General features: G+C 43.1%; 1 protein-coding gene and 1 long non-coding RNA gene across 9 annotated transcripts in view; one reads left to right on the top strand and one right to left on the bottom strand.

Moving 5' to 3' along the window:
* LOC149121543 (uncharacterized) overlaps positions 1 to 13,739 on the bottom strand; it is a 110,158-nt gene extending 96,419 nt beyond the window's left edge. For 5 of the 8 annotated variants that reach the window (XR_016223318.1, XR_016223317.1, XR_016223320.1 and 2 more), the window contains exon 1: positions 13,318 to 13,735. This is a non-coding gene — a long non-coding RNA (uncharacterized LOC149121543). Of the gene's footprint in view, positions 1 to 224; positions 2,254 to 9,352; positions 9,422 to 13,317 lie in introns of those variants that run through there. The other 3 variants (XR_016223323.1, XR_016223322.1, XR_016223321.1) reach the window with 2 other exon arrangements.
* LOC138845725 (olfactory receptor 7E24-like) lies at positions 5,354 to 8,551 on the top strand. The gene has a single exon (XM_089316348.1). It carries the CDS (start codon positions 5,570 to 5,572, stop codon positions 6,548 to 6,550), a length of 981 nt encoding a protein of 326 aa, XP_089172474.1. The 5' UTR covers positions 5,354 to 5,569; the 3' UTR covers positions 6,551 to 8,551.
* Positions 13,740 to 16,624: the final 2,885 nt, after the last annotated feature.

The following is a 16,624-nucleotide window of genomic DNA, read 5'->3' as shown; positions in this document are numbered from 1 at the left end:
GGATGGTTGGAATAACTAGACTGACCAGCCCCCAAATGAAATGCTTTTGTACATATGTAGGATCTTTCATAAGTTCTCAAAATACATATTATCAACTTATCAGTTAATTACATTTTTTTCTGCAAACTTTTTGAAGTATGCTTTTTCACCTGCTGCTTCTGAAGTATTGAAGTATAAGGACAAAGAAATATGTAACTATCAATAGTTTTGTAATCTATGAGTATAATTCAATAAGAGTCACAACCTGGCGATGAAGACTAATTCAAATTAGTAAAAAGCACATCAGTTCCCAAGACATAAAATACAAACCCAAGCAAAGGCTTAGGAAATGAAATAGGAAGCTCTATTTAGAGACTAATGCTAACCGAGAAAGTGAGAAAAGTATTTGATTATTGGTATACAACATACAATTCTCCTTAGGTTTCATGATGAATAAAATGGATTGGGAGACAAAGAAAATCACATATTCAGCTGTGAAATTGAAAACAGAAGGCTGAGTTTTATGTCAAGATTTTGCAACTTGGATGTCAGCACCAAAGGGCACAGGTGACCTTCCTTGTGGACAGGTTCCAGGTACACTTATTTTCTCCTATTCCTCTTCCATGAATATAGGCAAGTCTTCAGGGACTAGGGTAACATGGACTGGCTGGCTAATTGGGAGCTCTGTGCATTGTGCACCCAAGGTCCTAGTAATGACCTGGCACATTCATACCTTGGCCTTCCTGGTGGAAACATAGTGGCTGCACTCCCATTGTGAGCATCTGCACCAGGACCCTGCCCAAGTTTGTCTCCAGTCCTGAGTGCAGAACCTGAGGCTCCCTCCATTGCAGTCCAGGCAGAAGAGGAGCAGTGGAGCCATCACCCATGGTCATGCTTCAGATGAGACTCAGCGCAGCCCAGTAAGTGCGGAGGGATAGCAGGGAAGGAGGTTGGACTCTTAGGAACATTGTTTTCTCCTCATCAGAAGAAAAGTGAGAGTTGGGGTAGACTTGTGGGAGGGAAGCAATAAGCAAAGCTTCAGCCCAGAGGACTGTGAAGTCTATGTTCTTGTTTCTCATAAGAGTCCCAGATATCTCATTCAGAGTTTGGCTTTCCTCCTGTATTAAGTCTCTCTCCCTCGCAGTCCTTTTCATGACAGAAGCAAATGCATCTCTAAACTGTCCCCTGAACACAGAAACATGATCATAATGGTGATGATGAAGATGCCAGGGAGCATAACATCATGGGCATTAAGAGGGCTTCCTAAGTATCAGGCTCTGAACTCTGTTGCAAGTAGGCTGTTTTATTGCATCTGCACAATCTCCCAATTTCTGTTGCATAGAGGAGCTCAGCACTTTTTTGTGACTTGTATCTGATAGTGAAGTACAAAGAATTGAAGGCACATTGTAAAAAAAAGTTATTATATTTGAAAGTTACAGAGAGGGAGAGGTGGAGAGAGAAAGTTTTCCATCCACTGATTCACTCATGAGATGGCCACATAAGCTGGGGCTGCACCATGCTGAAGTCAGGAACTCCATCCAGCTTTCCCTTGTGGTTCAGGGGCCCAAGGGCTTGGATCATCTTATGTTGCTTTCCCAGGTGTGTTAGCAGGGAAATGGATTGGAAGTGAAGCAGCCAGGACTTGAACTGTTGCCCATATGGGATGCCAGGGCTACTGGCTGCAGCTTTAGTTAATACACTGGCTCCTGAAACCACATCTGAATCAGACACAGGGCACATGGCCACTCTACCCCTCTGGTGACCCCAGCAGCAGTTTCACTTTCCTTCCACTGTGTTCTTTGCATGGGCTTCTCTGTTGATTGTGGGCAGTCTTGTGTGAAGTGTGGCGGAGCTCAAAGGCTAAGACCACAGGAGCCCAGGTCCATGCTAACTCAGAGGAAATGGCTCTCCTGACCCCACACCTGGGTTTCTCTTCTGCCTACTTGCTCACCACTCTTGTAATCACTAAAGTCTTCTCAATCAGAGACATAAAATGGGGTGTTGGTTTCCATTTCTGACTGCAGAACTGGAAAGAGATTACCAACAGTCCTCAGAGTTTCCTGTAGTTTAGATCACTGGAGCTCTGTTTAAGTCCTTCTGAGCAGGAAGAGATAATGAAGAAGTTGAATACATCAGATTTCAGATGCTGATAATGTAGTGTTGAATCATATCTGCTCCACGCCAAGTTGTTGGCATCTCTGAGAGTTAGCATTGTCATTTGAGTTGGGACCTCATCTACAGAGCCAACAAAGCTCTTGTCCTCCAATGAGAGGACTTCGGAATATTCATGGAAAAATGGAATGAAAAGTATGAATTACTGCTTTTGAAATCCACATAGATTTTTTTCATAATACATTATTTTCCATACATTATAATTTTTATAGATGCTTTTTTTGTAAAATAAACACATTTTTATCTAAAAAGGCTTTGAAACTTCAATATGGCTGTGAACATGTATTTTTGAGAAGAATGAAACTCTTTCATTTTTAAATTTTTTTATTTTTTATTTTTTGACAGGCAGAGTGGACAGAGAGAGAGAGACAGAGAGAAAGGTCTTACTTTTGCTGCTGGTTCACCCTCCAATGGCCGCCATGCAGCCGGTGCACTGCGCTGATCCAATGGCAGGAGCCACGTACTTATCCTGGTCTCCCATGGGGTATAGGGCCCAAGCACTTGGGCCATCCTCCACTGCACTCCCTGGCCACAGCAGAGAGCTGGCCTGGAAGAGGGGCAACCGGGACAGAATCTGGTGTCCCGCCCGGGACTAGAACCTGGTGTGCCGCTGCCGCAAGGTGGAGGATTAGCCTAGTTAGCCATGGTGCCGGCCACTCCCTTTCCTTTCTTAATGCCCTAATGCTGTACCTTCCTTGGCAGAGTGGAGGCATCAGCAATGAAGATCTCTGTTACACGTTCAGTAGACCCTTCCACGGTTCGCAATAACTGGCCGTCATCAGTGTGGCTTTAACACACTGGTGCTTTCTTGAAGATCCCTTTCAGGAAAGTCCCACAGAACTAGAGACCATGGAATAGCTTGTGCTTGCATCTCTGTGAAGGACACATGGATCCTGTAATGGCAATTAATGTAATCTACAGCAAAATCTTTTGTTTCTGAGTATTCAAAAATCAAGGCAGAACTGTGTTTCACAGATAGCACAAATGCACAGGAGAAGGGGACAGGCAATGCTTGTGCTCTCCATTCTCCTAGATGATAACCTGTCACAGATATGGGTGTTATTCTTCCTGTGTCCAGTGGACAATACAATCACGGGGAGGTGGAGAGATTTACACATGTGTTGGCATGTATTGTAGGTGAATGATGCTGATTTCCTTACTCCCTCCATACAGCAAGCAGAAATAATATTATGCCAAGTAGAAATAACATTCCCACACAACATGAAATTTCTTGTTATTAGGAAAGGATTACTACTAGATATTACCCAGAAAAACATTTGATGATACTAATATAGAGTTGATATAGATATACAGATAGATAGATGGTGTATCAAATATATAGTTAGTTGGTTTATCAAAGATGTATTTGATTTTTTTTTGGAATAGCAAACAGGTGTTGGACAAAACCATACATGCATCCAATTTTGCTACTCATCCAGAAATCCTCACTTGTGTGATATGAAGAGAGGGACATAGATTTTCAAAAGCTTGTCATAATAATGCACGGACTAATTAGATGATGCCCCCCTCCCAGCTAAAGACGTGAAGCAGATGAAATGTTTGAAGTGAATGTACATCCCAGAGGGGCTTAAAACCCAACTTCACTGCACCCTAGTCAGTTTCAGGGGTAGTAGGTGTGTATACTAGATACCTTCATGTACTTTTCAGGTGAGGTTTAAAGAAATCTACTTAGAGATGCACAAACTAATACTGACAAGAAGGTTCATGCGTTGTGGTGCACTTGGTTGAGCCTCAGCTTGGGAAACTCGTCTCTCCTAGAGAAGTACCTGGTTCGAGTCCCAGTTACTGATTCTGACCAAGCTTTCTACTAACATGCATGACAGACTCGGATGATGACCCAAGTACTCAGGTTTCTGACATCACTTAGGAGATCTGGGCTCCAGCCTCAGCCTGAGCTCTTGTGGGCATTTGGGGAGTGAAGCAGTGGGGGAAAGATACCTCTGTGTCAAATAGGATGAAAAATGAAGAAAGAAAGATAAAAAGATTGAAGAAAACTTCCTTCCAACAGTCTTGTAGGGCAAACATCCATTTCACGGATGAAGAATCTGCACAAGTATGTTTACATTACTTCCTGGAATTCTCTTTTATATATTTCTCAGTTCAATCAGCTTCTCCTGCTACAGTAATGAACTACAGTTGTCTTAGGGCAGATAAAGTTATGTTATTACAACCCATGAATAAGGAAAGGTTAATATGAAAATATTTTCTTTATGCATAGGAAGATTGGGACTCAAAGTTGACTTTGTGTGCTCTCTGATACCAAACACTTCAACGGCAAATAGGAAGGTTTATGATCATAAAAACTGTAAAGCGGCATTACCAGGTTGTTATGAAAAAAGAAAAATTTAAAAAATATTTAAATAAGATACACCTCTCAAACACAAGATAATTTACTGATATCTTGAGGCAAATACAAAAATTACCTGTTTAAGCTTTTGAAAATTCAGACATTTCTTTTAAAAAATCCTTATTTCTGTTCACTGACAGGTGCAGAATACACTAAAGTTACACTTGATCACTGATTTTTGTATGATTATGTGCACTTAACTAAACCACATTTATCAAAATTTGACCCCCACCAGTGACTAGGATAGAAGTTATGGATCACATGGCAGACAGACACACAACAGTGTGCCCACAACATGGTTAAGATACCCCCTCCACAAGGGAGTGTCTGAGCTTGATTCCTGGCTATTGTTGATTACTCAGCTTCCTCCCAGACTGTGGGAGGCAGTGGTGATGACTAAAGTACTTGGGAGACTATAACCCATGTAGGAGACCTGGATCAATTTCCAGCTCCCAGCTTCTGTAGTAGTCCATCCAAAGACATTGTAAGCATTTAGGAGTGAATCAATGGATGGGTGTGCTTGCTTTCTTTTTCTCTCTCCCTCTCCCTCCCTATCCATGTCTCTCTGTGTGTTTCCCTATTAAACAAAAAGGAGATACAAAAGGGAAAGCAGAAAACTGGAGAATGATGAAACCTCTAAAAGATAACTAACACACAACAGTATGTTCCAATCATGAATGATCAACATTAAGTTAGTGTTGACATAACACAGTCCTGGCATTTAGAGCACAAATAAGTCAATGAAATTTGTATTATTGTTAAAATAAAGTATATTTAACTGCTTCTTAATTACGCTTATTTAGAATATTATCTTTGAAGACAAAAGGGCATTTCCTATTCTTTTTTATTAAAAGACTTGGTTGCATTTGACTATGTTCATGGACTAGTTATGTCTAATGTTCTGGGTTTCTTAACTTTTTAAAGTTGCTCTAAAAAACATTCTTTTAATTATATTTCTTCTGTGGACCTTAGAGTTACCCTGATGTTATACCCATGATTAGCTGAATTAAAACTATATGTAGAATAACTATATGCAAACACTGTGGGCCCATGTCTCCTTTTTCCATCCCTCTCTCTTTTTCCAGAAGGAGCACAGGCTCTGTTGAAACACAAAATCTGACGTGTGTCCTAGAATTCCATTTCGTGGGCTTCTCAGAGGATCCAGCCCTGCAGTCCCTCCTGTTTGGGCTGTTCTTGTCCATGTACCTGGTCACAGTGCTCGGGAACCTGCTCATCATCCTGCTCATCATCTCTGACACCCACCTGCACACCCCCATGTACTTCTTCCTCTGCAACCTGTCCTTGGCTGACATGGGTTTCACCTCCACCATGGTTCCCAAGATGATTGTGGACATCCACACTCACAGCACAGTCATCTCCTATGTGGGCTGCCTGACACAGATGTCTCTCTTTCTCATCTGTGGATGCATGGATGATTTGATTCTGACTGTGATGGCCTATGACCGGTTTGTAGCCATTTGTCATCCACTGCATTACCAGGTCATCATGAACCCCCGCCGCTGTGGCTTCTTGGTTTCTGTGTCTTTTGTGGCCAGCCTTTTCGATTCTCTGCTGCACAACTTGATATTATTACCAGTTACCTGCTTCAAGGCAGTTGAAATTTCTAATTTCTTTTGTGACCCTTCTAAGCTTCTCAATCTTACATGTGATAACACCTTCAACCATGACATAGTCATGTATCTTATTGGTATTGTATTTGGGTTTTTCCCTATCTCAGGGATCCTCTTCTCTTACTATAAAATCGTGTCCTCCATTCTGAGAGTCCCATCCCCAGATGGGAAGTACAAAGCCTTCTCCACCTGTGGCTCACACCTGTTGGTCGTTTGCTTATTTTATGGATCAAGTTTAGGCGTGTATCTCAGTGCATCCTTCTCCACCTCTTCCAGAGAGAGTGCTGTGGCCTCACTGATGTACACCCTGGTCACCCCTATGTTGAACCCCTTCATCTACAGCCTGAGGAACAGGGACATCAAGAGAGCTCTGCAGAGAATTGTCAACAGAATTAGCTAATCTCATTGCCCTTGCCATCCTTGTGTTCCTAGAACTGAAATGGGCAGCTTCAAGATGTCTAGAATCAGTCCTCAGGTCACAGCATGTGAAGGCATCTATCATCATCTCCATGTCTTTTGGGGTTCTCTTTCCACAACCTTTCCTCTCAACATATGGGAAGCTAACGCTGTAGGCTGGGGCTTTAACTTGCTGTGTCACTGTGCAGGCCCCAGGTTGGAGCTCTTAAAAAAAATCACTACTCTACTTTCCACCTTTCTTTAATAAAAGGTCACTCATGGTCACTAACCTTAACTACATATGAAGTGTGGTACATTTCACTCATCTCTTCTCTCCCCACTCAGGCCTCATTGTTGGAGAGAGTCCCTTTAGTTACCATTTCTGTTCACATGTTTTTCCCTCTTTACCTCTGTCCTGCAGTAGCTATTGGACCCATTGCCCATATTCCGTTCTCTCCATTATGATAACTGGATTTGTTTCTGTTTCTTGACTGATGAATACATCATGACAAGGGGCAAAGGTAGAGGATGAGCTGTGATGGGAGTATTTAAAAATGTGCACAAGGGGGCGGCACTGTTGCATGTTAGGTTAAGCCTCTGCCAGCAGTACTGGCATCCCATAGGGTGCTGGTTCGAGTCCTGGCTGCTCCACTTCTGATGCAGCTTCCTGCTAATGGCCTGGGAAATCAGCGGTGGATGGCATAAATGCTCAGGCCCATGCACCCATGTTGGAGACCCAGAAGAAGTGCTTAGCTCCTGGCTTTGGATTAGCCCATCTCCAGCTGTTGCAGCCATTTGGGGAGTGAATCAGTGGATGGAAGATCTGTCACTCCTTCTCTTTCTGTAACTCTGCCTTTTGAATAAAATAATTTTTTTCATGTGTTCAAGAAATCAAGCCAGTTTTCAATATCAGTCTTCTCATAAACACAAACGAGGCAGAATTTAGGGTCTTCTCATTTCTGTTGATGACACTCATCTTTTGAGGTGGGTGTTAGTGCCATTTGGGATGCCTGTACTGCAGGGCCTGGTTTTGAATCCTAGCTCCACTCTGATTCTGAATTCCTACTAATGTGCATCTTTGGAGGCAGCAGGTGATGGCTCAAGCAGTTGGGTCCCTGCCACACATGTGGGAGATGTGGACTGAATTCTTAGCTTCTGGCTTTGGCCTGGCCCAGCCTTGGCTGCTGTGGGCATTTAGGGAGTGAACCAGTGGATGGAGAACATTGCTATCTCAATCTCTCAGTATTTTCCTTTCAAATAAAATAAATTTTTACAACTAAAAAAAGGAACATTCTTCATGTGAGGGAAAAACAGCAAATGTCCTATTTCATTGTGCAAACATAACTCTCCAGACATAGTATGTCTGGCAGGTGAGAACCTTAATTTTTTTAAAAGAAGGTTTGCTTATTTGAAAGGTAGAGAGAGAGAAAGAGGGAGAGAAAGAGGGAGAGAAAGAGAGAGAGAAAGAGAGAGAGAAAGAGAGAGAGAGAGAGAGTGAGTGAGAGAGAGAGAGAGAGAGAGGGTGAGAGAGAGAGAGAGATCTTCTGTCTGTTGGTTCACTGCCCAAAAGGCTGCAATGGCTGGGCTATGTCAGTCCAGAGCCAGTAGCCTGGAAGTCCATCCTGGTCTCCCATGTGAGTGTCACGGGCCCAGGCATTCAGACCATCATTCACTGCTTTCCCAGGTGCACGGGCAAGGAGCTGGATCAGAAGTGGAGCAGCCTGGACTTGATTGGTACTGAGATGAGATACCAGGTGGCAGGCAGATTAACCTGCTACGCCACAATGCCATTCCTGTCCAAACACTGAATGAGGCAATAGCACGTGCCTCCCACTCTTCAGGTTTCCAGTCCATCCAGCGGGAATGGTTCCTGTGCTTTCCATCACCGGAGGTGCCATGAGTGTTAGCCGGCCCATCACCGGAGCCACCACAGGTGTTAGCTGGTCCATTCCCGTGCCTGTCTTCTTGCCAGTCCTCAGGACAGAGCCTCAGCCCCCATGGGTCCCTGCACACAGGAGGGAGAACAGATTTGTGCTCCTTGGCCGTGCCCCTGAGCAAGGCAGCACGGACTGCAGGGTGCTTTGGGAGATGCTGGGTGTGAAGGATTGTCAGGAACATATTTCCCCAGTATCAGTTCACATCAGATGGGTGGGAAAGCAAGACTGGCTGCCAGCTTTCAGCTCAGAGGTCTGTAATGTTTATGCTTTTCAGTCTTGCTGGGAATTTGAGAATCCAACTGGTACCAAATGCTTGCTCCATGACACCATCTTGAGAAAGGAGCCACAGTTGGAATCTGTACTGCTGTAGGAGATAGAAACCCCTGTATATCCTCATCCCTGGGGATCCACAGTCACTCCACCGTTCAGGCAAGAGGACCACAGCCTCATAAACCTAGCTAGACCCTGCAGCAGCAGCGACCAACATTTTAGCCTAAGCGGTGTCCTGCACTACACTGGTCAGGTGGTTCTGCACAGCAAAGTGGGTCCTATTCCCAAAACCTTAAGAAGGAGTGATCACCTCTGTGGATACAGGACCATGTCCCCTACTTCCTCAACCCCCACCAGGGCAGTGCAAGCTCTGGTTTTGGTGGGTGTGAGCAGTGCTGCATGTTTGTCCCAAACTCCCGCCCAGCCATACTGTGGATCCTTCTGAGCCTGCCCTGACTTTGAGGGGACTCCAACACCCCACTTTTGTCAGTGTACAGATCATTGGAAAACAAGCATCAGAATTAAACTATACTATAGACCAAATGATTCTTACAAAAATAGCACATTAAGTCCAACCACAACAGGATACATCCTCTTACCACCAGCATGAACCAACAGCAAAGGAAGACCTTTCTCTCTGTCTCTCTCTCTCTCACTGTCCACTCTGCCTGTCCAAAAAAAAAAAAGAATAGTCTTTAGGACACACCATTGATTAGGCCACAAAACAAATCCCAGCAAATTCAAAAAAATCAAAATCCTATCACATTATCCTCTCTGACCACAATGGAGTAAAACTAGAAATGGTCAGCCAAAGAGAAAATAACTCTAGAAGTTATCCAAATACATGGAAATGGAACATCTTGCTTCTAAATGAAAAGTGGGTCCTTGAAAAATAAGGAAAATTTAAAAATTCCTTGAATCTTATGAAAATAGAAACACAACAGCTGAAAACTTATGACATATCAGAAGCAATTCTAGCAATTCTAATGAAAAGTTTATAACAGTAAGCACCTACACACACACACACACACACACAAATACCACAACCTAACTACATCTTAAGGACCTTGAAAAGCAAGATACAACCAAGCCCAAAGTTAGGAGGAAAGAAATAAACATCAGAGCAGAAATAAATAAAATAGGAAACTAAAATAGAAAAGATTAATGAAGTAAAAAATTTGGTTTTTTGAAAAGATAAAACATACATCTTTAGCTAGAGTAAAACCAGAAAGCAGACTTGAATAAATAAAAGCAGAGATGGAAAAGGAGACATTACAAATGACACCACAGAAGTATAAAGAGCCATTACAGACTATTATGAATGACTACACACCAACAAATTGGAAAACTTTGAAGAGGAGGACAGATTTCTACACCTATAACTGACCAGGATTGAACAACAAAGAAAACCTGAATGGATCAATAAAAAGTAGTGAGATGGAAGTGTAACAAGAAGTCTCCGGACAAAGAAAAGCCCAGGACCAGATGGTTTCACTGCTGAATGCTAGCAAACTCCTAAGGAAGAACAAAAGGCAATTAATCTCAAAGTACTCCCAAGTAATCGAAAGGAAGGGAACCCTTCCAAATGCATTCTATGAGGCTAGAATTACCTTGATTTCAAAACCAGTCAAGCACACAACAGAAAAAAACTCTAGGTCAATATCCCTGATGAACACAGATGCAAAATTTCTCAGCTGTATACTAACAATTGGCATTCAATACACACACCAACAAAAGTCCTTTAGTATGATGAAGTATGAGTTCTATCAGGGATTCAGAAATATTCAGCCTCTGCAAGTCAATAACTAATATATCACATCAACAGAAAAAAAGGCAAAATTCATATGATCCCCTCAGTAGATGCAGAGAGCATTTGGCACTATTCAGCATCCACTCGTGACTGAAGATCTTAAATAAATTAAGTATAGAAGGAATACACCTCAACACAGTAAAGGCCAGATGGGACAAACCCATAGCCAACGTGATCCTGGAAGGAGCAAAGCTGAAACCATGTCCTCTAAGATCTGGAACCAGAAAAGGCTATCAACCTTCACTGCTCTTATTCAATATAGCATTGGAAGTTTTAGCCAAAACAGCTAGGCCAGGGAAAGAAATAAAAGGCAGACAAATAGGAAAGGAAGACATCAAATTGCCCCTGTTTGTAGAGGACATGAGTTTGTATGGAAATAAAGCTGAATACATTCACCAGGAGACTAGTAGAACTGAAAAAGAAGTTCAGTTGCATGGTACAAATTAAGTGTGCAAAACTCAGTAGCATTTCTCTACAGCAATAATGAACTGCACCAGAAAGAAGTAATTACAAAAAATTGTTATGCCTTGCAATCCATTTAACCATGGGTATGAAAGATTTCTACTATGAAAATTACATAACACTACTGAAAGAGGTAAAGAAAACAAAACAAAAAAGATTTGCAAGATATAATTAAAATGTCCATACTACCTGAAGAGGTTTCCAGATTCAATGCAGTCTCCATGAAAATACCAACTACATTTTTCATGCAACTATTAAAAATTTATAAAATTCAATCTTGAACAAAAACAACAAAGAGGGAGGAACCAGAATACTAGATTTCAGGAAATTCCACAGAGCTATTTCAACTAAAACAGCATGGAACTTGCATTAAAACAGTCATGTAGAACAAAGGGACTGAATGGAGATCAAAAAAGTGAATCCATGAATCTATAGTCAACTTTGACAAAGTTGTTGAAAACACACATTGGAGCATGGACTGTCTCTTCAGTTACTGGCAAGGGAAGACTGTATATCCATATGCAGTTAATTGAACTAAGATGTTCCCTTCCTCCTATACAAAAATCTACTCAAAATGGATCAGAGATCTTAATGTAAGACCCAAAACTATCAAACTGCTAGAAAGAAAAGGGAAACACTTCAATATAATACCACAGGCAATGTTTTTTTTTTTTTGGGGGGGGGGATAAGATCCCAAAAGCACCAAAAAGAAAAGCAAAAACATATTAGATTGTATCAAAGAAAGAAACTTCTGCACAATCAAGGAAGCAATCAACAAAATGAAGAAACAACCAACATAAGGTGAGAAAATATTTAAGCTATTCTTCTGACAAAGGATTACTATCCAGAATATATAAGGAACCCAGAAAACCTAATTAGAAAACAAAAAATCCAGTTACAGAATGGGCATAGAGTATGAATAGAGATTGTGCCCTTGGACTGGCCTTCAGGGAGAAACATACACATTTAGCCCAATTCCAGGTGTGCGTTTCTGGTTCCACATGCTTAAGAAGCTATTTGGAAGGCAAGTGGGACTTCTAATGGCAGACAATAAAGAAACAACACGTGGGGACTCTAATACTGAAGTTACTGGTGATAGTAAAGGGCTCACTGAAGCAGCAGTTATGTGTTGTCAGGGGCAGCAATCAGCCAGCAGATGAAGCAGCCAACATTTTCCTATATAAATCTCCTACCTGTAGATGGCACTCATTCCAATTTTTAGCTTGTCTAACAATTGCCCCTACTGATACTAATTCAGACACTCACTGAAGAGAATCATATGGGCTTCCATCAGTGTAGAAAAGTTGGTATTATAATCCTGACAAACATGTTTTCTATAACTGACAATTGTGCCTTTCAAATTGTTGAGGCTACATGTGACCGTACTCATTATGGAAAGGAGTTGTATTTCAATGACTCTCAAACAATCTGACTGGAAACAAGGAATCACCCAAAAGTGTATGTTGTGTGCAAACACCAACAACCACCCCAAAGAGATGGGAGTAGGGCTGGCATTGTTGTGCAGAGGGTTAAGCTGTGGCTAGCAATGTCATCATTCCATATCTGAGTTCCAGTTCGTGTCCTGGCTGCTCTGCTTCTAATCCAGCTGCCTGTTAATGCACCTGGGAAACAGTGGACAATGACTCAACTTTTGGGTTCCTGCACCCATGTGGGAGATCTGGAGGCAGTTCCAGTCTGGCCCAGCACCAGAAGTTGTGGACATTTGGGGAGTTAACCAGCAGATAGTAAACCTCTCTCTTGCTCCCCTTCCCTCTGTCACTCTGCCTTCTAAATAAATCTTTTTTTCTTAAAGCCCAAAACATAAGTGCCCCAAGTCCCAGGCTCACAGTTCTGGGGACAACTACCTGGGGGTCAGCAAACTGATTTTACTGTGATGTTGACAAGCCAGGGGACGTAAGTACTTGGTAATAGTTCTGGATATTTTTACCAGTCAGCTGGAAGCATACTTGAATCAAATCTAAAAAAGCTACGGAATTCAGTAAAAAAAAAAAGACTTAACCACATCATCCCGAGGTTTGGCCTCCTTGAGGGCGACCACTGGCCAGCATTATATGCAGCCATCCCACAAGTTAAGATCACCTTAGAGCTTTCTCCAGGCAGAAACAAGGGGAGTCTGTGTGACCCAACAGCCCTGCTGAGTTTGGGTAAACATGTCCAGCCATGAAGTCGACCGACCAACTGGACAGTCAACAAGTGGGAGTAAGGACTACTGAAACCTCATGTGACTGGTGGATGGAGTTCTCCAGCTTCTGCTGGGTTTGGCTGACTTACCCATCTGCTTTCCTGTTCTCTGCTTATTTGGTCTCCATCTTCTTTGTTTTCCAACCATTTTCATTTGTAGCCAAGAAAGCCGAGCCGGATCTCCTATTGCAAGACCTTTCGTTTCCATGGGAACCTGCTCCCCAGTCCTTAAAGTTCATTTGCATCCTGCTTGAAGCCCTTTAGGGCTCATGACCCCAATGAAGCCGGAAGTAGCCAGACGACAGTGACGCCCTTTCCCCCTTTTGATTCCATCAGTTATAAACTGCAGGAGAGCTCAACACACCTCTGCCCCCACAGAAGCAAAACAAGTAGCCTTGCGTTGGCTAAATGCTTGCTGAGAATAACCAGGTGTTCTTGCAAATAAAGGGGTGGGAAGGATCAGGGGGAGGCCGTTGATTGGATGCAGCCAAACTCAGTGGTTAACACATTTCATGCAGGAGAAGCATGCAAGTCTGATTCAGCTGTGGCCGCTTTGTGGCACCTGTGCTGAAGCCGGGCTTGGCCCCTCACCATCTCCTTCCTGATATGAAGCTAACCCCTCTCTTTATGTTAAATCTTCAACACCAGATGAACATGAAATAATGTAACACACATGACACCTTGGCAGGCATGTGTGCCTACTCCTTTCTGAAGTGCATAACTCTGCCTGGAACTTCCCTAAACTTAATGAATATGTATAACTTCCTTAGAAGTAAGCCCCAGGACCTGTAACTTCCAGCTCCTCTGGGAGCCTAGTATTTAGTTATCGGCCTTGTGCCTGAATTGTACAGATTTGTTTATTTATTTGTTTATTTATTTATTTGACAGGCAGAGTGGACAGTGAGAGTGAAACAGAGAGGAAGGTCTTCCTTTTTCCATTGGTTCACCCCCCAAGTGACCGCTACGGCTGGTGCGTTGCGGCTGGCGCACTGTGCTGATCTGAAGCCAGGAGCCAGGTGCTTCCTCCTGGTTTCCCATATGGGTACAGGGCCCAAGCACTTGGGCCATCCTCCACTGCCTTCCTGGGCCACAGCAGAGAGCTGGACTGGAAGAGGAGCAATCGGGACGGAATCCGGCGCCCCAACCAGGACTAGAACCTGGGTGCCGGCACCGCAGGTGGAGGATTAGCCTAGTGAGCTGCAGTGCTGGCTGTATTGTGCAGATTTAAATATAATCTTCTCTACTCCAAGAGCAAACCATTGCAGGTATGTTCCATTGGCAAAAGCAGTTGACAAGAACCCATGGATTTTCTGCCTGGTTACAACACCACAAAGAAATAAGCTGATGGATACATTCATTAGCCCCATTTAATTATTCCACAATGGATATGTGCATTGAAACATTGCACTCTTTCCCATAAACATATAACTGCCAATTAAAATAAAATTAATTTTACGAGTTTCTATGAAGATTATATAAAGCAAATTTTAGATGATTTTCCCTTTTTAGCTCTAGGACATGCGAGAAACAGATGTATATGGAGAAATAGCTTTTTCTCTCTGTCCTTGTTATCTTTTTTCTTTTCCTCAGTGATGGACTAAAACAAACTCAGGAGTTCTAGATTCATCCCTTGAGAGCACCAGTTACTGAAAATTTACTTTTTAGTGGAGCTGCTTCCTTGTGGTATTTGAGGAGAAAAAAAAGTGTACTTATAAATGTTTAATTGGGGTAGGGAGAGCTTCCTTTTTTAAAATTTAAATTATTGTTCACGTGAGAAGGAGAGAGAGAGAGAGAGACAGAGACAGAGAAAGTTGCCATCAACTCTGTTTACTCCCCCGATGGCTGCACCAGCCCAGCTGGAGGAGGAGCCAGCAGTCAGGAACTCAATCCAGGTCTCCCATGTGGTGGCAGGAACCCGATCAATTGAGCCATCACTGCTACCCCCCAGGGTCTGCATTTGCAGGACTCTGGAGTCAGGAGCCAGAGTCAAGTGCTGGACACAGGTACTCTGCTGCATCTTCCATGTTCTCACCACACACACACAAATGGTCTTCATGTGAGGTGTCCACTTGATTGTAATAATAATTTCACAACTTATAGGTATATTACAACATCAAAATCTATGATTTTTATTTGTTAATTATACCTCAGTAAAGCTTGAAAAATTAGTATCTTGAGAGATTTGATGTGAATTTTATCAAAATGAAACAAAAAATTTAGAAAGAGTGGCATTTTGATACATACAGTACCATAGTTGAACCTTGAAAACATGATGGAACTGAAATAAAACAGACACAACATGTCAGATATTGTATGATTCCACTTCAGTGAGGAACCCAGATAGAGAATTCTCAGACACTACTGTAGAACAGAGGCTGCCCTGAGGCTGGAGTTAGAGAATGGGCAGTTGTTTTTTGTAAGGTGTACAGACTTCTGCTTGGGATGATGAAAAGCTAAAAGAACTGGATAGAGGACAGTGTACTGTGGTGGAATGAGAAGGCCATGCCAAGATGGCCACTGGCAAGTGAGTGTCAGTTACTCAGGAATGGCTTCAGAAAGCACGTGGCAATGGAGGTTGCCTGGCAACAGGCTGTGAATTGTTAGGGCATAAACTGCCCCTTGACCGGATTGGCTGCCTCGGCTATGTAAGCTGCTGTACCAACTGAAATAAAGGAGTCTGTGGGCTGCTCACCTCTGGCTTGCTTTTACCTGACTCCTGGGGTCTGTGTGATGACTCCGTGCCTCTTGCGCCCACCATGCTACTCCTCTCAGAATGGATCCACAGCAACATCTGGCGCCCAACATGAATGAGAGACAGTGTGTCAGACTTGGCGAGGTCCCCCCTTGATTTCAGCAAGTAGGCCCCTCGGTGTTTTGTGTGCTGTTCAGTTCTGTGAGGGTGAACCCCCTCCTACGCCCATTTCCTTGCCCTTGTCCTCAGTTGTGTACCTAGGTTAGGTACACACCACCCAGAAGTGTAACGCCACTTCTCGGATCCTCCTTTTTTTTTGACAGGCAGAGTTAGAGAGAGAGACAGAGAGAAAGGTCTTTCTTCTGCTGGTTCACTCCCCAAATGGCCGATACAGCCAGCATGCTACACCGATCTGAAGCCAGGAGCCAGGTACTTCCTCCTATTCTCACATGTGGGTGTGGGGGCAAAGCACTGGGCATCCTCCACTGCCTTCCAGAGCCACAGCAGAGCGCTGGACTGGAAGAGGGGCAACCAGGACTAGAACTGGTGCCCATATGGGATACCAGCACTGCAGGTGGAGGATTAATCAAGTGAGTCATGGCACCGGCCCCTCGGTTCCTTCTTTTACTTTTGGTTCACCCGGCGAATTCACATAAGGGACTGATCATCCCAGAATTTGGAGCCAAGTCATCTTCCCTCACTCGA

This window comes from Oryctolagus cuniculus, chromosome 16, assembly GCF_051225735.1.
Source record: "Oryctolagus cuniculus isolate XC-2025 breed Fujian yellow rabbit chromosome 16, ASM5122573v1, whole genome shotgun sequence".
Lineage (NCBI taxonomy): Eukaryota > Metazoa > Chordata > Mammalia > Lagomorpha > Leporidae > Oryctolagus > Oryctolagus cuniculus.
This window is presented reverse-complemented; position numbering and strand designations above follow the sequence as displayed.